This window comes from Panthera uncia, chromosome B4 (genome assembly GCF_023721935.1).
Source record: "Panthera uncia isolate 11264 chromosome B4, Puncia_PCG_1.0, whole genome shotgun sequence".
NCBI lineage: Eukaryota > Metazoa > Chordata > Mammalia > Carnivora > Felidae > Panthera > Panthera uncia.
Window position 1 is genome coordinate 101,275,671 of NC_064809.1, and position 26,419 is coordinate 101,302,089.

Below are 26,419 nucleotides of genomic sequence, written 5' to 3' on the forward strand. Positions count from 1 at the left end.
CCTTTATAAATGGTTCTTTAGTCCTTCTCAAAATTGCTGATGAAATACTTGGGCATAAAAGGGTGAAAAGAAGATCATTAGGAAGCTATAAATTCAAACTGTGACATTTTGACCTTCTGTTAATGTTAAATTTTAATTGAGCATTCTGCTGTTTTTACTGAGGGTTGACCTAAGAAGTAGCCCTATACAAAGGCCTCTGTATTTTCTATAAAATTGCATTAGGTGATTCAGTGTCTCATCTGTAAGAATCCCATGGGAAATTTCTCTGGAGCTCAGGAATACAAAAAAAAAAAAAAAAAAAAGCAAGCTTTCCTTCCAATTATAGCTGAGCTTGTATGAGTTTCCTTCTGTTTTGACTTCCAAGATACTAATAGAGACACGGAAAAACACTTGCTCAATTGCTGTATCTTTTCTTTACTTCTACTTATTGATTTTCCCCTCTTTCCATCATCCTACTTTATTACCTAACATGCCATGTTAACAGTTCTGTATGCACATATTGTATTTTTCACCAAATATTGTGATATATCCTTTCTAAAAGGAGGCAGGGAAGAAAAATAAACGTACATAATCAAGACATCCTTTCAAATGTCTTTTCAGATAAGATCCCCAGAATAATTTCTTCACTTTTTAAGTGGGACTTTAGGAAACTTTTCCCAGAGGTCGTGTACTGAAATAGTTCAGGTTTGCTTCAGCCCTTCAAATCACTTTCTTCTAAAATTTGTTCTCGCTTCATAATGACATGTTCTGAAAAGCTTTCATATTAATTTCCCCATGTGGTACTTTAAAGTGTAAGAAGAAATAATTTGATCATTTGCTAAATCTTTTCTCTTTTTTCACTCTTCCATTACAGAGTTGTTACTTTTTTTTTTTTTTTTTTTAAGTACGTCTATCTGACTGAAATTTCTACTGAAAAGACTCCTGGATTGGGTTTTAGAAGCAAGGCCAGGTTCTTGCCTGGGGCTAACCACTCTGCATGACTATGAGAAATGCATGAAATTTCTCATTTACAGAATAAAAACTACCTCTTGATGAACATCTGAGCAATACTGGGTACTGTTAAAATGTATATAACTTACTTTCAAAGATTCTAAAATAGGTAGTTTATAATACATAGTTTGATTATATGGATGTACAGTATTTTTTTAAACCCCAACTTCAGGAGCTTAAACCAATCCAGGGTCGTCCGCAAAGCACTAAATCAGATAAGCAATACTCCAGAGCTTGGCTACCACAAAAGCATTTGTTATACCTATTTGAATGAACAAACGAAGCTTTGCTTATTAGCAAAAATAGGTCAGAAATGGATTCTCATTCGTAAAATCAGTGACTCATTAACTAGCATGGCAAATGGAATGTAAATGGTAAAATTAAAAGTGTTATATATATGTGGAATATTAAAGACTTTTGGAGACGTTGCCCACCTTTGCAGGAAAAGAATGCAAAAATCTTAAGAAGGCTCATAGCCCATACCATAAGATTAGTGGCCTAAGTTTGGTCACTAAACCTTCCTATTTCCAACTGCCAGTTTACTAGAATTTCTGGTTGTCTGAGGCTGAATATAAGGGTAACAAAATTCTGGCCCTGGAATGTTGTTTCTTCTGCCTCAGTAAACCTTTTTTCCAAGGTAATGACTGGAACATCTGAATGGACAGAGAACTAGAATTTCATCAGCTTATGACAGAGGCTGCATGAATGCCTTTTTGCTACTATGTTTGCTAAAATATGCTTACACGTGTAGCAGAATTTGCCTCAAGATTTTCTTTCAACGAGACTAGCATTAACAATATCATAGGGCTACTGCTAACCCTCTTCAACCTTCTTCAGTAACCACACTTACTTATCAAAGGTGTGTGTGACTGGGGCACATGGGTGGCTCAGTTGGTTAAGTGTCCAACTCTTGATTTCATCTCAGATTATGATCTCACAGCTGTGAGATCAAGCCCCTCGTCAGGCTCCATGCTGGGCATGGAGGCTGCTTAAGATTCTCTCTCTCTCTCTCTCTCTCTCTCTCTCTCGTTCTCCCTTTTCCTCTGCCCCTCCCTCACCCACATTAGCTCTCTCTCCCCTACCTCTCTCAAAAAAAAAAAAAAAAGAAAGAAAAGAAAAAGTCTGTGGGACTAAATTATCACAGTACCGTTCTTAAAAGACGTCCTGCCTCATTTTAATCTTCATCAGAGCTTTTAGTTACTACTTCCCTTATTCAGACTAGGAAATTCAAGTATAGGGGATATTAATTTATAATCACATGAACACTGACTGATAGAGACTGATGAGTCTGATTCCACTTTCCAATACCCCCTGCAGATAAAGCCACATGTTCATTGCAAGGAATGGATGAGAGATTATGAAATGCCGATAGCTGTGCCTATACATGGGTTAATAAACACAGGCTCTTTAGCTCCTTTAAAGATAGTTAAAAGTCAACCACCTATTACATTGAATTCACTTATATCTATTGTTGCTTCATATAATCACAATTTCTCTGTGTTTTTGGTTCTTTTTTGTACTTTTCATTTTTAAAAAAATCTATACTTTTTTTGATGTACCCAATATATTTAGATCAATTGTAATAAATTCATACACCGAGGCACAGATTACTTTGTGAAATAATTGCATGACCTAGCTCCAGAACCGTCTACTGGAAAGTTGGACTCTGAAATTATCAGCTGGAACATGCTTTGAAAAAGTCATAATTACCTAAAGGTCAATAAGAAAGCTCATCTCAAAACATGGTTACATACAAAAAAGTGAATGAAATGGTAGTGTTAGAATTGGAATTCTGAAGTGATATAGAATATTCATGGATTAATGATTTTGATGTATATCAGGGGTCAGCAGAGTTAAATGAGTAGTTTTGGGTTCTACAAAACTGCTAGTCATGTTAAAAATAAAAAAAATAAAATAAACAAAATAAAAGATATAAATACACAACAATTTACCCCATAGTTACCAATATCACATTCTAAAAGCTGTTTATTTTGGATATTGTGTTCTTAGCAGAAGTCAACAAGGTCACAAATAACCCAGGTCTAGTTTATTTATTAAAATCTTAAGTCCTTAAGGAAAAGATCTTAGGCTAATACAAACATAAACATTGATGTGTTCTTATTTAAACTTCTGAAATTTATGCTTTTAGATTATTCTTAGTACATGTAGAAGTTATGGGTAGAAAATTGTTCTTTTCAGATAAAGTTATTTCTTTAGCAGGTCTTTATTACATGTAGAGGTAATGGCATCCAAAGAATATGAGGTTATGAACAAAAAAGTATGCTCCTACTTCTACTTTAAAATGTTACATATTTAATCTACCTTAACTTCATGTCAAAGTCAAAATATATATGATGAATAGATAACATAATCAAACATTTTTGGGGAAGAGGTTATTATGTTTTTATCATACTACAGCTGTACATTAAGGAATTATCTGCGCATTCTTTTTCCATGTGCGTTATTATTATGTATATTAAAAATATCCTTCCTCTTTAATTAAAAAACACAGGATGAGGAGTTTTGTTGTTATTTTTAAAATGCATGTAATTGTTTATAGTAATTTGAATAGAAAGAACCTTGGAGTTATTATTATGCTCTTCTAAGCATTAATTCAACTTGAGTATCATATGGGGGAAAACTCTACTAGTTGGGATAATTTGTTGGGATAGTTTTCCAACTAGTTCACACTTATCATACCCGAACAGATGAAATGAGACATAAAAACTATAAAATTATTGCTTTTGTAGGGTTAATGTCCATCAATGCTGAGGAAGCTGTTTGGACACAAAATGATGATTTGTTCTAGGATTTCAACATTGACTTTAGAAACAGCAGGGGGCAAAAAATGTGCTTAGGGGAGAAAACCTCCGGTTATTTTATGAACATACCACTCCGTTCACTGATAGCAGCTGGTCTCCCCTTTTGAGGCCTCCGTGTCTTTCGGCCACCCCTCCAGGAATGATGCGGGAGATATAAATGGGGGAATTTTGCTCCTTTCCTCCCATCACGTTAAAGCCAAGGCCTTCATCAGTCTTTGGCAGTTCGACTACCCGAGGGTGGGAATGGCCTTCACTAGCTGCAAAAGCTGCAACTGTTGCCTGAAAGAAAAGATGGTCATTTGGTAATACAACGAGGGAAATAAGGCTAATCGTATGCTTTGCAGTGCGTAGGATCAGGCAACTCCTCTTATTTTTATAGCATTCTCCTGTGAAAGAAAGAACAAGATGGGGCTGTGGGGGCGGGGTGGTGGGAAGATTCGCTTCATTTAAACGTCATCTATGACTCCTTTGTTTGGTAAAGCCCTGCCTAGCTATTCCCGGCTTTCTAGAGCTTATCCATTATGATACAAATTTCCCATCTTCATAAAAATCTTCCCCAGTTACCTTAGTTAGATGCAATTCCTCCTTTTCTTGGACTCCAAAATTAGTTGCATCCTCATATTACCTTTATACAGTACACATGCCATAGCTGTTATGTATACGTGTTGACTATGAGCACCTGAAGGGCAGAGATGATGTAATCCACTTCTCTGTAGGACACCCAGTCTACCCCAGTGCATGTACATGAACGTTTATTCAATGTGCTTAGAAGCACTTATATGTGTATACTGTGGGGAATACATATATAATCTTGCTATTGCCAGAACACTGGCTTGGCACATTTTGTTTTTGCTTTTGTTTTTTGTTTTTTGATTGAGGATACCTAAAAGCAAATAAAAGCTAAAATAGGAAATAGATTCAAACGGATTATTATTATTTCACATCAGTACTCTGTGTTGTTATGAGAGGTCCTCTTGTCTGGTACAGATGTTTCCCCCTACATTTTACATTAATATTTCAACTCCTACGGCAACGTGGGCAAAATGAGCAGCTCATGGTTCTAAACCTAGATGTACAAAATATCATTTAATGTGGACATCATTTTATTTTAAAATTCATACATGAATTTTTAAAAATAAGCTGGAAACACAACTTACCATTAGTTCCCACCCCTCATGGAAATAAAATAACAGCATTTAAGTAGTTTCTATCAAGAAAAGACCCTCTGCCTGCTTCTTATTTTCCATTTCCATTAACCTGACTTAACCACAGTTGATTAGATGCCTACTATAAAGTGATTTACTCAACACCGTGAAAATATTGATTGCCAACGACTGTACATTCTTTTCCACACACAGCATTATCACATCAATTGAGCATTATGCTACTGTCTGCATTTAGTGAAGTTTAGTGAATGATATGGAAATAATGGCTTGTTTTTAGCTACATGCATTTGCTCATGCAAACCTCGTCGTCATGCATAGATTTTAATGGCTGACATGGATGCAATGCAGACAGCCCAGAAACAACCAGAAAATATTGTGCTATTGCAACATTATGCTGCTATCCTGCTGTTCTACATGAATAAGAAATGAGAATGGTAAAACACTACATAATTCACTTTCCCCTTAATTAAACCATGTAGGGATCATTTTTCTGTGTGTGTTCCACTTCAGTACAAGCAAAGCATGATGTAACGATAATAATACCCTCCTTTTGCCTGGGTTAAAAAAACCTTACAAATCTACAGTGTTCAGTTACAGAATGAAAACTAAGAAATCAGGAGAGAAACCAAACAAGAGGTGATATAACACAAAAGAATTAAATGGAAAATTCTGATTATTTTCACCAGTTCTTATTTCTTACACATTATTAGAAGGATAAGAGCTTTTAAAAAGCAAGCTGTTGTGCATCGATTACAGCACTTCTGTTTGTAGAATAAGAACTACATCAGTAATTTTAGTTTAAAACTACTGTTTCCTAATGGTCTATTTTCCAGATAATTTCACTATCCTATTGCTATAAGCTTACCATTCGTGTAAGATTTCCATTAGATTTTTCTGCAATGTCTGGATTTGAGTTTTTAAAGAGCACATGTGGTCACTCTCACAAAAGGTGACAGGCTTTCCCTTTAGGTCAGTGTCACATTCTTTCAGCAAGCTACCCACTGCTCAGCTGTATACCTGGAAGGATCCTATGTCAGTGGGTCTCAGGTGAGTTCTCCTCATGTCTAACTCAAGTCAAAGCTTTCGACTTGTGCAAGTAAATCTTCATGCACTGAAAGGGGAACAGGTTCTTTTGGATCAAAGGAACGTGTCAGAAAACCATGTATTATTTCATACAATGAACCAGTAGATTTGCTTGTGCCAAATGGACAGTTAGTGAGCTTAATGAAATCATTCTCCTTTCTTAAGCTACAGAAGCAGCAGAAACGTTCAATTTTCCATTAGGATTTTTACCTGGGAAGCAGTACTGGTTCTAGACTCTGGGCTGCCACTGATGTCTAAATTCTCTTACAGTGTACACACGAGAATACCTGAAACACACACGCGCACAATCAATTACTAGATCACTGGGGTCAAATGTATTTTTAAAGTTACTCAAGTCTTACCTTTGCTGTGGCCCTGGCACGGAATTCAGGACAGCCATTAACAGTTATCGTTTCATGCATATATTGATACACCTAAAATGTTCACATAAAAAAAAAAGAATGTGTAAGAACATTAAGAGCATCAATTCTTTCACTGCAGATAGGATGACAAATTTTCATTTGTAAAACAGAAATTCTCTGTTACAAACTGAAATAAGTCTGAATCAATTATCCTGATGATTTGGACCAAAAACAAATCTCTCCTATTTGGTGGGTGAGGGCTGCAGCAGAGAAGGCAAGCACTTATTATTTGGTTATCCGTGTTCATCAGGTATAAAAACTCAGATACTTGATTTTATAAAAGCTACTTTGTCAGTAAAAATTCTTACCTCTACATATAGTGCCTTCTCTCAAATATCTGATAAAAATTTGATATATAAAGCTGCGTAACAATATCTTTTCCTTGCCTATTGGAATGTATGTTACCTTTTGTGACACATATTCATAATTCATAAATACAGAAATAAAATGATATCCAGGGGGAACAAGTAAAATAAGAGACTTTAGCACTAGTAACACAGAGCAACCTATCAGCTCTGGTTCATGTTAACGTTTAAATGAAATAAAAAAAATACAGGTAAAATCTGGACCCAAAATGATATTGTAGAAAGCACATAGGTTTTGTTGACTAACGGACCTAAGTTTCAGCCTTGCAGTATAATTGAGGGACTGTGAGGTCCTGGCTGAACCACTTCACCATGTTGACTCTCTTTTTGCCCACCTGAAAAATGGGTAAAGAATATTTATTTCGTATGGGTTTCATTTGAAATAATACTTTCGAGGCACCTGCCACCTAATAAGCACTCCTTAAACAGCAGGTATTATTATTATTTATGATTTTAGGCACAACTACAAAAATTGTTAGTAGAAAAAAATGTTTTCCTTCTAAATTGTCAGGGATGGGATTATAAAATATGTATATCGGTGGCAAAATAAATTGCTTCATTATAAATAACTTACATATACAGAATGACTCATAAAGGATAGTTTGAGAAAATAGAAAAAAATAACAAGGTTAAGTATGTTAGACTATATGCCCATTTTAAAGATTTAAATAATAGTCATAAAAATCAACTGCATAATGTGCAGAGGTAAAAGTCCATTTGGGATTTTGCTGGGATATTTTTTGCGATTGGCCCATTAACTGTTTTGTAAAAGATGAAATAGAAAGTTGCAATCAAAGATTTTTTTCCTTTCTATTAATCATATTTTCCACACTTAAGTCCAAAGTTATTAAAGTGAATTCAGAATGTGATTAATACATCCATTCCACAACCATTCTCTGAGTATCTCTGACCAATCTCTTTCCAACATTTCTTGGCTGGCTCATCATTTTTCAAATACATTTGGTTGAATCTCCGTCAATGCTGACTCATCTTTCCCAAGTAGCATGTTTGGGAAAAAGACAAAGTGGTCTAGACTAGAAAAGTAGGGGCACTATTTAGAATCTACCAGGTAGGATGAAACTTCACTAAATAACTGGAGTATACAATTTGAGTGAGAAATCGGAATGAAAAAGGAAGAGTTTTCCAAGAAAGCATTTGTGGAGCCTGGGACTTGTTAATGCAAATTTTCTAGGTTACCAGAATAGCTGCTTAACATGTTTCCATGTTATTTCCTTGAAAGTACATCACTTTATTTTGCAGAAATATCCCTTCTACAAATAAATTCCACTTACTTGATCTTACAGCCCATTTGGGAGGAAGATTTTCCTTACTCTGCTTTTCTTGTTAAGAAACTCTTTCAAATCTGGCCCTTCATTCTGTCTTTACTCATTATATCTTGCTCAAAGCTCTGCATTAGTGTCTTAATTGGGTTTTCCACCACCAAACACTATTGACTTTAGTTATCATTGTCAAGTACGTACCTGATCATGTCACTACCGAGCTTTTGGCTGTCTACTGCCCTTAGAGTAAAGGTTGCAAAGTCCAATGCCCACACGAGTCAAACCAGCAATAACAATGCAGAACGCAGCCTTTTCTCGTTTTATTCCCCAACTTCCTTTTCTCCATCCTCACTATTCCCCAAATATACAATGCCTTCCCAGTTGCCTAGGCCTTTGGATATGCTCTTTGCTCTGTTTGGAATGCCCTTTCATTTGGCAGAATCTTCTTTAACCCAGTTTAACATGATGATAAAAGACCCAATTCAAATTTCATTTTCTCTGTTCATTCTTCCCTGCCTCCTCCAAGCAGAGAAATTTCTCCCTCCTTGATTTTGGACCATTTGAATTTTTCTAGGGACATCCCGATTATCTTTTCCAGGGAAAATGATATATTTACATGCATCAAAGTATGTTTATGTAGACAATCATTTGCACACCGTTAGGAGATTGTCATCAACTGATAACAGCAAAAACTAATTTTGTAAGCTCCTAAAATAAAGAAATAAACATTTAAGAATAACTATCCTTAACATTCTAATTTGAACTGTGAATTAAAAAGTGGAGTATGCAAGAGGCAGTACTATGTACAGATAACGCCCAAGTTTTGCAGTTGCCACATATTAAGTGTATGATCTCGGTCAGTTACTTGACCAAGTGCAATGTTCTAATTTGAAAAATATGCCTTAAAGTTGTAACTAACTTCTAGGTCTGTTAGGAGGATTAAATAAGATTAGAACAGTTTGCAGCATATAGTAAGTTTATAAAAAATAGCTATTATTATTACTATTATTATTATTAATATTCAATGTTTCCCAACTTATTTGACACTGGGATCTTTGGGGAAGAATCTCCTAGGACTAGCAGTCCGTGAATACATTTTACAGAGAATGGATGGAAGACTGTAGTCTTGCCTGGGGGCGTTTCTGCACCAATTTATTTGGCAATGTTTGGAGACGTTTTGGGTTGTCACAAATGAAGAGCAGGAGGGTGCTACTGGTATGTAGTATTAGAAGACCAAGAGGCTGCTAAATATCCTACAATGCTCAGAGTAGCCCCCTGTAGCAAAGAACTGTGTCAACATGCCAATAGTCTTGAGATCGAGAAACCCTGAACTAAGAAATCATGCTGTATCATTTCTTCTTATACATAATAATTAGTAAGCCATAAAAAGACACTTGCGTAGCAGTGAGTAAAGGATCTTGTAAATAAATTAAAGGGTCTTATTCAACGAATACGTCTTGAAGTAAGTAACCACAAGTCTGGTGTGCATTTAATGAGGACTTATTGTAGGCCAAGCATAATGCTAAGCATTTTATATCTGAGAGTTCAGTCAATGCTCACAACTTATGATTGAGGCCCTCTACACACAAGGAAGCAGTCACAGAGATGGTAACATGCCTATGACCACACAGGTAGTGGCGGATCTGGTACAGAGATTCATATCTAATTGCCTCCAACGTCTTTCCTCTTTCAACCACATCAGGCTTTCTTATTAAGACAGCATCGGACTACTACCATTTTGGTTGCACTGAGGAAACAAAAACTTGGAGATGTCACAAGTATTTATTTATATTTTGAATAAAGGTATCTAGGTTCGACATGACGCTTATCATTATACATGTGGTGGCTGCAAATGTACAATACGATTCAGAAACCAACAAATTCATCACTCCCAATGAAAGTGAAATAGCATTTTTAATAATCTTTTATGATTATAATATACCATGATTCAAAGAAAGAAGTCAAATATTATTTTTAGTGTTTTCTTTTGTAAAGCACCACAGATTCTGATTAGTCGGTTTTTAAACACTGGATGACATGGTCTAGTTAGAGAGTCAAGTCAGAACTTGGAGACATTAATTCTATTTCATTTGGTTATATTGTCTTGTTAAAGTTTCTTAGCTCATCATTTTCTAGGGACAAAATGTATCCCTACCTATCTTACTTTTCAAGGACAAGTGTGCAGGTATTTGTAAAATTTTGAAGGAAATTGTTATAGAAAGCTAAAGTATTTTACCAGATGCCCTCAGAGAATTCTTAAAAGGAAGAGAAAATGGTTGTGTGAGCTTCAACACAGGACAGTGGGGCTTATTATAGTTTCCAGAATCACTTGGGTCTCCAAATTTCTGGGCAATGTCGGCTACAGCAGCATTTTAAGCACATTCCATTGGTAAGATAGGTTAATTCCTAGTGAAAGTTGAATAATTTACAGAAACTCTTGTACACAGTTTGAGCTTACATTTTAGTATCAGTAATTTACTGACTTTGAATAAATCTCACAGATTCAATAGCATTTTGAATATTTGGAACTTATTCCAAGCTATTGAAAATTTACAAATATAGATAGATTCAATTAAGGCAATGGGGTTGCAGTCACTTGATTCAGAAAGTTCGTTTGTTCATTCGTTCTGCTAACATTCATTTAGGAGTTACTCTAGTCAGTGTGTCAAGCACCTGGACCAAAATATGAAAGAAAAAAATTAAAGGCATCTTCTAAAACTCTGAATTGACATAAATCTTCACTATAGAAGGGCTTTAATTTTTTTTTAAGTTTATTTATTTTTTTGAGAGAGACAGAGACAGTGCAAGTGGGGGAGGGGCAGAAAGAGAAAGAGAGAGAGAGAGAGAGAGAGAGAGAGAGAGAATCCCATGCAGTCTCCACACTGCCAGCACAGAGCCTGATGCAGGGCTCGAACCCTACAAACTGCGAGATCATGACCTGAGCCAAAACCAAATGCTGAATGCTCAACCGACTAAGCCACCCAAGCGCTCCAAAAATTTTTAAATAAATAATATAAATTTTTCCTTATATTAAGAAAGCAAATAGACTACTTTTTTCTAGATGGAAATTTTATCACTGAGAGAATAACAAATACAAATAAAGTAAAAGTTACACTTTTACTTCAACTTACTTACCAACTGTACAACAGAATTCCCATTTAGATAAATTAAGCTGAACAGCTAAAATTCTAATGCAATAGGATTTTTGCTTCTGAGCTTTCATTTACACACAGGTTATGTAGATAATATCAAAATATAAACTTTACATTGAATTATTCTTTTTGATTTTGAAAACCCTGATTGGTACAGAGAGGTAGGTATGGATGATAAATCTGTATTATGAGTTTCTCATCCTGGTTCCCTTTTGTATGTGACTTTAAGTGACCTACTATCTATGCATCTTAGTTTTCCATTATGTAAAGCCCTATCTTCGAGAGGCAGTCAAAGAAGATAAAGTATGTGGCTTTATAAACCATAACCTATTATTCTTATTAAATTCTTATGATAATAGCTACTATGTTTCTATTATTACTATTACATGCATGCCTAAAATGCAATGGAAGCTACACCTTTAGAATTTAGCTGCTTGGTCAGCAAGTGTGGAAACACCTTGAGTTCAAAATTAGATTTTGATTGCTCTGTCTTCTGTTCTTACAGTTTTACTGCCTTTTGTATTTCGTGTTATTTTTTTTTAATTTTTTTAATGTTTTTATTTATTTTTGAGACAGAGAGAGACCGGGTGTGAGTAGGGGAGGAGCAGAGAGAGAGACAGACACAGAATCCAAAGCAGGCTCCAGGTTCTGAGCTGTCAGCACAGAGCCTGATGCGGGGCTCGAACTCATGGACTGTAAGATCATGACCCGAGCTGAAGTCGGACCCCCGACTGACTGAGCCACCCAGGCACCCCTGTATTTCGTGTTATTTTAAAATGGCTGTGTGAGGCAGATACTAGGTAGGCTCACCTTGCCCAGCCCCCATTTTCAGCCTCCTCCTCCTAGCACTGCCTCGCCATATGACCTAGTTCTTTCCAATAAGAATTTAATTGGAAGTAGGTGAGAGGCTTCTGGGAAAGTGTTGTCCTCTTGGTACAAGCGCTAGACTTTTTCCCTTCCCTACTTTTCGTTCTGAGTGTGAAGATGGTCAGCTGTAGTAGCAACCTACGACTGCAAGAGAAAGGCCAAGAAAAAGTGTCTATATCAGCTCTGATTATGTGGAGCTCCTCAAACACTGTAAGCAGCTGCCTTTATCTCTCAACTTGTAATGAAGAAAAATATTTGTTTAAGCCAATGAAGTTGCATTTTCTGCTAGTTTCAGCCCAAAGAACTCCTGATTGCTGTATTATTTAAGTGAATGTTATATGGAACTGTGCTATCTTTAGAGTTTGTTTTCTTTGAGCCCCCTCCAATTCGAAGAGTTGTATAATTTGTTCACTAGGAATTAGTGAAAATTTGTTAATGTCAGGGTTTGGAAACTGAGAATCTGACTAAAACATAGTTTAAAAAAGTAGAAACTAACTCTCAGGAAAACTTTAAGAAAATGAAAAAACAACTTGATTAGGCAAAAATGTTTGTAAAACACATATCTGATAAAGGTCTCATATCTAAAATATATAAATAATTTTCAAAAGTCAAGAGTAAGAAAACAACCTAATTAAAAATTGGATAAACTCCTTGAATAGGCATGTCAGCCAGGAAGATCTATGGGTGGCAAATGTGAAAAGATACTCATCATCAAAGATACTCAATATCACTAATCCCTAAGAAAATTAAAAATAAGGCCATAATTAGATACATCTACACTTTTATTAACATGTCTAGATTTTTAAAAAAATGAACACCTTGTATGGGCAAGAATGTTGAACAACTAGAACTCTTGTACATTGCTGGTAGGAATGCAAAATGGCACAGCCACATGAGAAAACAAGATGAACAGTTTTCTATATAGTTAAACCTACACTTACCTTAAGATTCCCTTATGTATTTCTAGCTATTTATGCAAGATAAATAAAAATGTATATTCATACAAAACTGGTATGCAAATACTTACAGTAGTTCTATTCATATTCACCACAAACTGGAAACAATTCAAATAGCCTTCAACTGTGAATGAATAATTAAATGGAAGCACACCTGTACAATGGAATACTGCTTGGCAATAAAAAGGAATAAACTACTCATACATGCAACAATGCGATGAATCTCCAATGAGTATTGCTTAAGTGAAAGAAGTCAGACTCCATGATTATTTCATTTATATGACACTCTGGAAAAAGCAAAATAATAGGAACAGAAAATAGATCAAAGGTTACCAGAAGCTAGGGGTGGGGATGAGTTGACTACCTGGCATAAAGAACTTTTGGGGGGTGCTGGAACTCCTAGATGATCACATGATTGCATGTCATAATTAAAAGTCTCAGAATTGTACACTGAAAAGAGGAAATACCAATACTCTATGAAAATTATACTTCCATAAACCCAACTTTAAAAAAAAGAAAATAGTTTTAGATGAAAATAATCTGAAACTTCATCAGGATTTTGGAAATTAAAAATAAGGGCTTTGAAACACAAAGACCTACCTATATTTAAGATGTGTTTAATAGAATAAAAAGATGACATTAGCTCCCATTCCTTAAAGTTTATAAACGTGGAAAGCAACATATACTTTAATGGAGGGTAACATTTCTTTCAAGTACAAGATACTCCAGAGATTTTGTAGTGCATCATTGTGAACAGGCTGGCTACTAAAATGTCAATAGAATTACAATTAGGATACACCCCTCTGTATCAGTGACTGCGAAAAAGAAATAAACCTTTCAGTAACTATGAAAAATCAAAATGTCTAACATTAGACCAAGGTACTTCAAGTAGAAAGACAAATGATCAGAATTATTAGAGCAAATTAATGAGGAACAAAGTCCAAACGGGAAAATGATATGGTCCAAATCCTACCGCATTATAGTGTTCGTTAAGGCTTGTTAAATGTACAGTTTTTGTTGAAAAAACAAGTAAGAATGCATATTTTTAAAGTAAGAAAAAAAACAATATAAGTATTAAGACTTTGTAGGGGCTCCTGGGTGGCTTAATCAGTTAAGCATCTGACTTGATTTCGGCTCAGGTCATGATCTCAGGGTTCGTGGGTTCGAACCCCGTGTCTCGCTCTGCGCTGACAGCACGGAGCCTGCTTGGGATCCTCTCTCTTTCCCTCTCTCTTCCCCTCTCCCACTCATACGTGGACACGTGCTCTTTCTGTCTCAAGATAAATAAATCAAAAATTTTTAAAAAACACTGATATTTGTATCTATATTTACAATTTTTAATGGTTTTCTTAATTTTTCAGATTTGGAAACTCAGATAAAAGTAGAATAAAGGAAAGTTATTTGATGTGGTATCTGATTTTAAAATAAAATTTTAAAATATTTAAATATTCTCATAAATTAAAAGTAAAATCGATTCCTTCCGTACCCTTTTATTATTATAGGCCACCTGGCTGGGTGGACAACATTTACAATATTAAGCCACAATATATTTATCATAATATAATAAAAACATGGCAGGTTTTCTGAAGGCAGGGGAAGAGGTATCTAAAATGAATTTGTGGCTCTAAATTTAACTGCATGTAGTGGAGTGGGTTTCATCCATGCAAAAATAAGTGCCCTGATATGAATGTGTACACTATCCTTCATATGGCTGGAATGAAAGAGAAATAAAGCTTAAGTTGCTGAAAACATAATCTGCTTATTTTAGGAGGTTTTGTAGAAATAATTCCAAATCAACTGCAAATTGGTTCATCTATTAATAATGGAAGAAATAATCCAAAAAATATTTAATTTTGGCCTTGAATTTGTCTTCCATTTTGGAAAAAATGGCAACCATAAATAAATGCTGTGTACTTAGAACTATAGCTATCCATGTATCTATCATCTATAGTTTCCATATGCTTTTGTAGCTGCAGAAACATTTTGTTTAAAATTGTAGTGTTGGAAGTCCTATAAACTAAGGGATTTAAGGTATGAGACAATGTCTAGAACCAATCATTTTGTTTGCAAAAAAAAAAAAAAAAAATGACCCTTACTGGTTACAAGTCACGTCTGCTATAATTAGACCATCAAGCCTCAAACCAATCCTGTGAAAGTCCAAGAAGGATAAAATTTCCAGAGAAATGTCTTTTTCTACATTTCTGTATGGCCATCAAGTTTAGTGAAAATATGCCACCCACTGGACAAGAAAAATATTGACAGGTATAAAGAAGCAAAGGACAATACATCTCTATTAGGTTGAAATGATTTGCAAAAAACAGTTCAGTCATTAAGGCAGACATTTGATGGTATTACTGGTGAAATCAATATGGCAACTGATATTGCTTCCAGAAATGGGCCATCGACTTGAAGAAGCATTCCTCCTTGGTTCAGTGACAACTATGCCATGCAAAGTACTCTTTATGTTCTCAAAGCAGGAAGGGGAAGTTAAATGGACTCTGCAGTTTTTAGTCACAAAGGACACAAAAGACCTTTTTTAGGCAGTATGCTTCATTACTTCATTACTATTTTTTTCAACCATGCCGATGCAGTATATAGTAAGTGCCTTTGACAAGGCAGCATTTCCTTTTAGCACTCAAGAAAAAACCTCAGTTGACACTCTCCAGTGCAACTATATTGTTTTTAAGAATCAAATCAGCCTTACTGTAGAGCCTCCAACTTCACTTGTATCCTGACAAAATACATCTGACAACTAAGTCATCAATGGGATGGCATTACCTATAACTAAAAACAGAAACAAACAAACAAACAAACAAAGCACTGAATTTGAATATCAAAAACAAATATGACATTTTGGGACTAAAACGTTCTGGCCCTCCCTCCCACATGTTAGTCTCTGCATCCCAGTTTTACTTATTGTCCCAATACCCCCTGGGAAGGAAAGCCTACTTGCTCATGCAATTGGTCAGCAACCAGGGACTGTATTGGGCCATGATGTTACTAGAGGTACTGATATTATTTCTAAAAAGTTAGCAGTCATGAGACATACCTTCATCCCTTACTGTATCTATGTCACAAGAAATCAGGCAGGAGTTGCCTGCTTAGGGTAGATGTAAATGGTCCTGTTGTTTTCTATTCTACTTTCTTAGGCCTAACCAGACATCTCAGATTCAGAGTGGAGGAAAGTTGGCAGGGTGGGGGGGGAGGGGGCTGTTATTTAGGTGTCTGAGCCCAAGCTTCATTATCCAATCTATATATTTGGATATATATAAACAAGTTATGTCTAGACCAGACAGAACTGCACTAGAGAGGATTTGGGTACTTCCATACAATTAACAAAGTGGTAATTTGTTTTCTCCTTCGTTTTGGTCCTTTCATCTAGCTTTCTTGGTTGCTAACTCCCTGAGAAGGAAAGGTGAAATGAAGATTTGAGTACTCCTGGACCACTAGCTATGATAGCATCTCAACAGCACTGAAACTTCAAGTCTATCTCTCACAATCCACGTGTATATGCCCAAGTTCAACTACATGACTCAGACTTTCTGCTGCAAAGTGATACATGCCATTCATGACTTGCTTTAAAGGACACTAAGTAACCTACAGCAGTAGAAAAGCTAAATTGAAAGGGTCCATAATTTGTGACCAATCCCATGTCTTAGAGAATTTATGTGAAAATAGCATTACTATTGCAAGTGACCTCCAATGCTTAGAGTTAGATGAAGACCGGGAATATTTTGGACAAAGTGATGCCTTTATTTTTTTTTTAATTTTTTTTTAAAGTTTATTTATTTTTGAGACAGAGAGAGACAGAGCATGAACGGGGGAGGGTCAGAGAGAGGGAGACACAGAATCTGAAACAGGCTCCGGGCTCTGAGCTGTCAGCACAGAGCCCGACGCGGGGCTCAAACCCACGGACTGCAAGATCATGACCTGAGCTGAAGTCGGCCGCTTAACCCACTGAGCCACCCAGGCGCCCCAAAGTGATGCCTTTAAATATCTACCCACCTGCCTGGCCAAGTTACAAAGGAACTAGGAGCTTTTCTGAAATAGTGTGTATAGGTTAATTCTAATGAGAACACATCAAGAAAGTTCTCCAGCACTCTACCTCCTAACATATGTGGGAGGGATGAAAGGATCCTTAAGGAGGGTATTCTGGGACCACTTAACAGGGAGGATTAAACGCCCCCTCGTGCCTGACAGTAAATGGCACATCTTTTTATTTGGTTTTGGTTTTGCAGGGACTCAGAAGGAAAGCATCAAAACTATTGGTATGCTACCTAACACAGTCCTCAAATCTCTATCAATTTTGAAATTTCCAGAGGTTATTTATATCACTCGTTTTAAGTGAATTAAAATGACTATACTTATATTTATTTCCAAAGGCAAGAGAAAATACTTTGTTCAGTTTTATAGCTTTGTAACTAATTCTTCTATTGTATAAAAGCAGAATAATTAGTTGTAAAACCATAAAACTGAAGAATGGCTATAAGTTTTAAAAATGTGTAATTAGCTATTAATTTCTCTACTTATTTTTATAATTGGTTTGTATTTCCTAGTGGGTTCTTTACACATATAACTTTCATAAGGTAAGACAAATTAAATTCCTTGTACAAATCATTTAATAACTGGAGGAAAAAGTGAAATCATAAATAACAACATTTCCACAGAGTCCAAATGGCAGATGGCCAAGCCACCAGGGAGAAATCTCTTTCCTTATGGTTGTCTAAAAAAGGATTCCCTTAAGGCAGCTGTTCCCATCCTGTCCTTGTTACACAGCCAGAGTCCTCTGTGACAGGAAATGCCTGAGCAAAATGTTGGGAAGATGTCATTTCCAATTAGTATAACACCATTCAAAGGGACTGGATTATCTCTATTTTCTTATTTGGGGTAAAATTCAAATGGGGTTTGGGGTTTAAAAACTTGTCTCTATATACTGATTGGATGAAGATGATGTAAAATCTCACTGAGGATCCCAAAATGCTAGAATATTTCTCAGTGAGGTTAAAATTTACCCATGTACTTAAAATTCTGCAAGAGTTGTAAAGTTAGTTTTTACTTCCAAAAATAGGTCTTTATGTGGTAAGTGAATTAATCATTTTGAGTCAATTCAGTGTATATTGTCATTGTCACAGGGATCATATGAACTCACAAGTAAACACTAAAGAAAAAATTTAACTCAGTTATTAAAAGCCAACCTGATTATTCAGTTGTTTGAGTTAAAATTATTATGGCTAATAATGGGTTTCCAGAGGTAGTAGTAAAAATAAGGGATGCTCAATTAAATTGGAATTTCAGACAATGAGCAGATTTTTAGTTTAAGTGTGTCCCACACAATATTTGGGACATCATAAATGAACTGTGATGGAAAAGGAGACTATTATAGTTTGGCAGGCAGGAAGTGTTGGATGCAATTCAGAGCAAATTAGTGGATACAATTAAGGAGTAGACCGAATGGAGCTTGGTGTTGGTAGGCTCTGGGTGAGAAAAGATGGAAAGAGGTCCAGGTTAGAGGTGTGGGCAGGCATGCAAGATAATGGGTTTGACTTTGGATGATATTGTATGAGCTGCCTTGTGATCTCTAAGAGATGTTCAGCAGACACCTAGATATGTAGATCTGAAGATCAGAGGAAGAATATAGACTGTAAGATATAATTTGTGAGTGATCTACTCAGTTGGCAAATGAAGCCCTCTGTGTATACGCTAACCTCTAGGAGAAATTTAGGGTGGGAAGATAAGGAGGTCTTGAGGGGCTCTGATACCTACTTAGGTAATTTATCAGCCAAGCCTTAGTCTTATTTTATTTTTCGAGAGAAAGAGAGAGTGTGTGCACACTTGCACCCGAGTGGGTGAGGAGCAGAGGGAAAGAGAGAATCCACACTTAGTGTGGAGCCTGATGTGAGGTTCAATCCCACGACCCTGGGATCATGACCTGGGGCAAAATCAAGAGTCAGATTCTCAACTGACTGAGCCACCCAGGCACCCGTTTTGAATTTATATAACTCGCATATATGCCTTTTAAAATGGAATATATTCAAGAGAAAGAGAATACTAAGAAGTGCATTTTGTAAAAGTGAGTTGACAGTAAAAGCAATTCATATACATTACACAAAATTTGCACAATATAGACCTGTATAAGCAAAAATATTAAAATAATTTATAATTCCATATCAGGATACAACTACTGTCAACATTTTGGGAGACTTATTTCCAGTCTGCCTTATTTGTTTAAAAAATCAACATCAATTCAGTCACTGTATACTTTTTACAATCAATTTTTTACTTAAAATATTGAGAATATTTTTCCCATTTATTAAATACTCTTTCACATTATTTTAATGGTGCCATCATATCTGATCTTATAAAATGTGCCATGACATATTTATGAAAGGATGATAGGAAAATAAGAGTCACTCTATACTCTAGGTATAGATCTTACCATCTGTCCATGTGAATTTATCAATTACCCTTCCTGCTATAGTTTATATACTTGATGCTTATTCATTCCTATCTCTTCTCACTTATGTTCAGATAGACTCAAGGAAATACAGGCCCATTTACTTGTAACTAGAAGTCTGTTAAACAATGGAAGGAATGGGATAGGGTCGATAGAAAAGAGAAATAGACTATAATTATTTCTTGATCAATTAGAATATGTTTACTGCCAAATATACATTAGACTTGTCCTGATTTTCTTTACGTCCTAAGCATAAAAAGTTAGCATATAAAAATAAAATTAAACTCAGCATTTTACCAATTAGCATAGCCAGCTCATTAAAACACAAAAGCAGCCTGTATACATGATCATTACTCATCAGAATCCTAATGCACAATCGTGTTAGGTAGTGCCTAAAATTCCGATTTTCATAAGAAAGTGTGAATTAGAAAAAATCCTATTGGTGATAGTCATATGATTTTTAAACCACAAATGTTTGTTGCTCATGCAAAAAAAAACATTTGGATCAGATTGCATGACTTACTGTTATAATCTACCAATTACTTTTGTATTGTTTTACCATTTTTCTTTCTACTTGATTACTTGAAAGTTTAATAATGTTAAAACTGGATTACAGTTCAATAAAAAGAGAAGATATTAACAAATTAATTCTAGTAATTCCCTATCTGAACCTCCTGCCAATTTATTTGGTATACAGAAACAAAGTTTTCTTATACTTACTACAGGAAGTAATTTTTGCTATAGATAAAATTTTCCATAATAAGTAAGAAAATTACTAAAACAGGCATTTCTTTTTTTTTAATATTGATTTATTATTTTGAGAGAGAGAGACAAAGAGACAGACTGCAAGTGGGGAAGGGACAGAGAGAGAGGGAGACACAGAATCCAAAGCAGACTCCAGTCTCTGAGCTATCAGCAAAGAGCCTGATGCAGGGCTTGAACCCACAAACTGCAAGATCATGACCTGACCTGAAATAGGACACTTAGCTGACTGAGCCACCCAAGCATGCTTAAAACAGATATGTCTGAAATTAGGTAATTGCCAGAAAAGATCATTTAATAAATGAACTTTCAGAACATGAGAGATTACAGGCACATATTGAAAAATGAGCAAAAAAGAATCCTGAGTTTTGGTCTGGGTTTTAATACCAAACTACTAAGATTGCATCATCACTCCAACCTTGTATATGTTCCATGATTCCTCCTACTATTTAGAAAATATTTTTAAAGGATGTGCTAACTTACCACTTAAAGACTTTTTAGGGGCACCTGTGTGGGTCAGTCAGTTAAGCATCCGACTCTTGATTTTGGCTCAGGTCCTGATCTCTGGTGGGGAGATCAAGCTCCACACTGTAAGCAAGGGGCCTGCTTGGGATTCTCTCTCTCCCTCTCTCTCCACCTCTCCCTTATTCACACTCTTGTTCTCTCTCAACATAAATAAATAAACTTCAAAAAATAAAGACTTTTTAGATAGTGGTTGTGCAGTTCTCAAAATAAATCTTCAAAACAGAGAAGTAGAAGATACGGTTCTTTTCCAAAAAAGTTACCAGGAGGCAGATGTTATAACTGTCTGAGCTCTGACCAAGTCCTTCAGCTGCCACCAACCCTACAGCGAGGCACATTTTGGTGATCTCTGTGAAACTCATACAAATAGCTTCATCATAATTTCTAGGTATCTTGGAAAATAATAAATTATGAAACTTTATATTGTACAACGGCATTCCTGGTCCTGATCTCTCTTCTTGAGAGATTATATTGAAAATGAGCACTACAACTGATTCTTGTTACTTGTCATAGTTATGGTCTATAAAGTCTGCAAGTGCTGAATTAGCAAACACTGAGCCATTGTTCTTACGGGAAATGCAGGGCTAGGTTCCTACAAGCCTCTGGTCACAACACTTCCATCAACCTATCATTTTGTTAACTTGTTTTATGTGTGTTTTTTGTTTAAAGACACTTTACTCAATAAGTATTTTTGATCATTAACATTGAACTCAAGGCCAACAGCACTATATAACGTATGCCTGCACAAAGTTAATCTAGTAAGAGCTCTCTCCGGTAAGACACATCCCAGCCTTCTTGTACTTAGGAACATTGGACTGCACTTTACCACTATGCATGGGAGCCGATTCAAACAGCAAAACCACCAAAATACAAAAATGAGATAAGCATGACACTAAATAAACATGACACTAAACATGTAAAACATCTTTACCATATAAGAGCTGAAACAAGAAAGTGGAGCACTGCCTCGTTTTGTCTCAACCAGAAACATGAAGGTACTTCCATGAAACAGGAAGGTGACTCACGTTTTTCACAACTCTGTGCAAACAGAGTTTTGAGAGAATGGTTATTAGAGAATGACCACAAAATAAATTTTAGCAAATAGGTGAATTCACAAATACGGAGTACATGAATAATGAAGATGGACTGTGCAAAGATAATTCATTTAAGAAATGAAAACTGCAAAACGAAAACTATCAGAAAACGCTTGCCTTTCCTGACACTGTCCTGGCTCACTGTTACCAAAACACCAGACTATCCTCTTTGTGAACAGTTTTCCATTTCGTCTTCTCTGATGTGCTCTATTAAATTCAGCTTATGTTCAAGGCACCAGGCTTTGCTCTGTTTAATTAATCTCGTAAAGCCCATAAAACAATTGCTAAGTTCTAATTTGTTCTCAAAGACGACCCCCTAGCTCTTAAACATGTGCAGGTTTGATAAAAAGAAAGAGGGAGGAAATGAAGGGGATTTTAAAACTGCTGGCTTAAGGCAGACTTCTGTTACAGTTCTATTTCAAGCTCATTCATTCAAGGGCTAAAGAGACACACAGAAATTGGTGATTTTGTTCTCCATTTTCTAGTCAGATTAAAAAGGTAATTGAAGTAGAGTAGGTAAATAAACATAATTAACCATACTTTGTTTATGAAGGTAGAGCCTAAAAATATTCTAAGTTTGGTCATACAGAAGGGCAATCAGTGTGTCCTCTCACGGATAAGAGAGAGAACAAAATCACTTACCCATGGGTGCACACAACCAAGTTGTTCCTAATGACAGATTTTATTTGGCTTTAATTATCCATACTGCTCAGGTTCCTCCCCATTCTATTCTGATGAGTTGTTTACCTATATGTCCTATGATTATGATAGGTCATTCACCCAAGAAGGACAGAAAAGAGGCTCAAAATATTCCTTGTGGTAGTAAATAAGTTTTGAAAATGAGAATACTTTGATATGGTCCACCTGATGTGGCATTTTGACATACTTCTCTTAATATAAACAAGTAAATTTAAAATACTGTATTTTTTTAATGACCAAGCAATGGCTATAACAGATATCTCTGGCCTTTACCCTATTCTGTACCCCATCTATTGGTGTGGGTCAGGCTTGCTATGATGCTTAGGAATAAGGCTGTCATGACTTTCAGGGCATGCATACCTTTTCAAGATCTTCATTTCAATTCTTTTGCATAAATACTCAAAAGTGTGACTGCTCCGTCATATGGTAGTTCTATTTCTAACTTTTTGAGGAACCTGCATACTGTTTTCCGTAACAACTATGCCATTTTGCATTCCCACCAACCATGTGCAAGGGTTCTAAATTTTTCCACATCCTAACCAACATGTGTTGTCTTTGGTTTGAGTGAAATAAGGTAGTCACAGAAAGACAGATACTTCACGATTCCACTTAAGTGAGGGATATAAAATAATCAAATTAATAGACTCAAAGAATGGAATGATAATGGTTGCTAGGGGCTGGGGGTATGGAGAAATGGGGAGTTTGTAAACAATGGGCATAAAGTTTCAATTAAGCAAGGTAAATTCTAGAGATCTGCTGTACAACATTGTAGCTATAGTCAAAAATACCGCATGGTACATTTAACAATTTGTTCAGAAGATAAATCTCATATTAAGTGTTCTTACTACAATAAAATAACATTTTAAAAAACAAATGGAGAAAGGGCATCTCTTGTGTGTACATGTGGAAATTCTCTTTTAAAAGGTAACTGATGAAAGGCTTGTGTTTTGGAACACATTAAAATGTTCCTTTGAGGAAAGAGCAGCAGCAAACATTCACTTTAACCCCAAAATATATCTAGAGTTTGGCTTTGTGAAAATCTCAGCTGCATTTTTGCAAAATTTCACATTTTTTCCAATGTAAAAAGATTTGTTCAATTATATACCAATTATACCCGTAAAAGGATTTGTTAAAGATTATTTATTATACAGATTTACAAAGATCGTTCATTATTTTCATCTATATACATCTCAAAAGCCAAAGTTACATTCCTAAGTTTAAGGGCATATTACTTCTAGCAACTGTATTTCTTTCTTTCTTGATAGGAAATCAGTTTACCCGGACCTAAGGTTCAAGATGAGATGGCAAATGAAAGTCAATTCACAAGGCTTGACCCTCTGCTCTCACTACAACTGCACTGCTTATCACACTTCCCCCTCTCTACTTGGAACCTGCATAAGATTTTGTAAAAGTTGGTTCCATATCAGGGTCAGAAAAAAAAAAGTAAAAGAAAAGAACCACTTTATTGCTGCAACAGAACACAGCAAAAATGATGGGACAAAAATAATGGACTGTTTACATTTGCCATCTTAGGATGAAAGCATTTGGATTTTCTTGCTTTCAAAAATGATTGTTTTTATTTGCCAGGAAGTAGGCATGTGTTTTCATTAGGGATATTGTTGGAAGATCCCTACAAAGAAAAACATCTGCATCATTATCACTACTGTCGGAAAAATTCCCTGGCATGCAAAGCAGCAAATGCCACTCGTCTCGAGCAATGGAGATGCTAACTCATTACACAGCCCAGACCTGAAAATGAACTAAACTTCATTTAACTTTTGGAAGTGATATGCCAGGTTTAATTATAGAATGTAAGAAGAAAGACACCAAAATGCAATATTTTTAATGTGAAAATATTTCATAAGACATTTCCTCTCTTGAAGAAAAAGTAGGTCAGTTTTATCAACATGGAAGATGATGTGAATCTGAATGCATTATTAACCTGTCCTTAGGCGTGACGAAAATCTGCCTTTGTATTTCCATATCCTTCAAATTAAATCCTGTAAAAATCTCAGTTTCAAAAGGGGGAAGAAAAGCTCAGAAAGTTTAATCAGGTTGAAGTGCTTCATTACTACGTATCCTCAATCAGGTAAATGTTATCAATTCAGATTGTTGCAAACAATCCCTCTCTCAGCCACTAATTATTTCTGTCACATTGCCCATTCATTTTTATCAGAAATAATTGTCAGAGTAACTCAGCACTAAAAGAAAAAAGCCTCCTGATACCATGCCTATTTCTAAATCTATAGTGCCCTCTATATTACGTTCTTACCAACCTATGTAAATACATATTTTCAAAAGTCTTTTATTTAAAAAAAAAGATTGGATAGTCACTTTTCTCATGTGTTGAGGAAATTATCTCTCTGTATTGTAAAATTTTAAAAATTCTACACTGGTGTGACCAATGAAATGCAAAGTCCATTTATCTGTCAATTTACAAGGCTTTTTAAAAAAAAAAATTAAGTGGATCTACACATTCAATGCAATCCCAATCAAAATAGCACCAGCATTCTTCTGAGCTAAAACAAAACAGTCTTAAAATTTGTATGGAACCACAAAAGACCATGAATAGCCAAAGTAATGTTGAAAAACAAAACCAAATCCAGAGGCATCATAATCCCGGACTTCAGCCTGTACTACAAAGCTGTAATCATCAAGACAGTGTGGTATTGGCACAAAAACAGACACATAGACCAATGGAATCAAATAGAGAACCCAGAATTGGACCCACAAATGTATGGCCAATGAATCTTTGACAAAGCAGGAAGAGTATCTGATGGAAAAAAGACAGTCTCTTTAGCAAATGGTGCTGGGAGAACTGGACAGCAACATGCAGAAGAATGAAACTGGACCAGTTTCTTATACCATACACAAAAATAAACTCAATTTGGATGAAAGACCTAAATGTGAGACAGAAAACCATTAAAACTCTAGAGGAGAAAACAGGCAATGACCTCTTTGACCTCAGCCACAGCAACTTCTTACTCAACATGTCTCTGAAGGCAAGGGAAATAAAAGCAAAAATGAACTATTGGGACCTCATCGAGATGAAAAGCTTCTGCACAGCAAAGGAAACAATCACAAAGCTAAAAGGCAACCAACGGAATGGGAGAAGATATTTGGAAATGACATATTGGATAAAGGGTTAGTATCCAAAATCTATAAGGAATTTACCAAACTCAACACCCAAAAAACAAATAATACAATGAAGAAATGGGCAGAAGACATGAATAGACACTTCTCCAAAGAAGACATCCAGATGGCCAACAGACATATGAAAAGATGCTCAACATCGTTCATCATCAGGGAAATACAAATCAAAACCACATTAAGGTACCACCTCACACAGGTCAGGATAGCTAAAATTAACAACTCAGGAAACAACAGATGTTGAAAAGGATGTGGAGAAATGGGAACCCTCTTGAACTGCTGGTGGGAATGCAAACTGGTGCAGCCACTCTGGAAACTAGTGTGGAGTTTCCTCAAAAAATTAAAAATAGAATTACCTTACAATTCAGCAATAGCATTACTAGGAATTTCTCCAAAGGATAGAGGAGTGCTGATTCATAGGGGCCCATGTACCCCAATGTTTATAGCAGCACTATCAACAATAGCCAAATTATGGAAAGAGCCCAAATGTCCACCAACTGATGAATGGATAAAGAAGATACAGCTTATATATACAATGGAATACTACTTGGCAATGAGAAAGAATGAAATCTTGCCATTGGCAGCAACGTGGATGGAGCTGGAGGGTATTATGCTAAGTAAAATAAGTCAGTCAG

The 26,419-nt window shown here is 35.8% G+C and overlaps 1 protein-coding gene across 2 annotated transcripts in view; it reads right to left on the minus strand.

The window, feature by feature from the left end:
• LIN7A (lin-7 homolog A, crumbs cell polarity complex component) overlaps nucleotides 1-26,419 on the minus strand; it is a 123,511-nt gene that overhangs the window by 31,995 nt on the left and 65,097 nt on the right. For both annotated transcript variants that reach the window (XM_049626006.1, XM_049626008.1), the window contains exons 3-4: nucleotides 6,424-6,495; nucleotides 3,882-4,091 (exon numbers count right to left, since the gene is read on the minus strand). In XM_049626006.1, coding sequence (XP_049481963.1) covers nucleotides 3,882-4,091; nucleotides 6,424-6,495 — 282 coding nt within the window. The remainder of the gene's footprint in view (nucleotides 1-3,881; nucleotides 4,092-6,423; nucleotides 6,496-26,419) is intronic.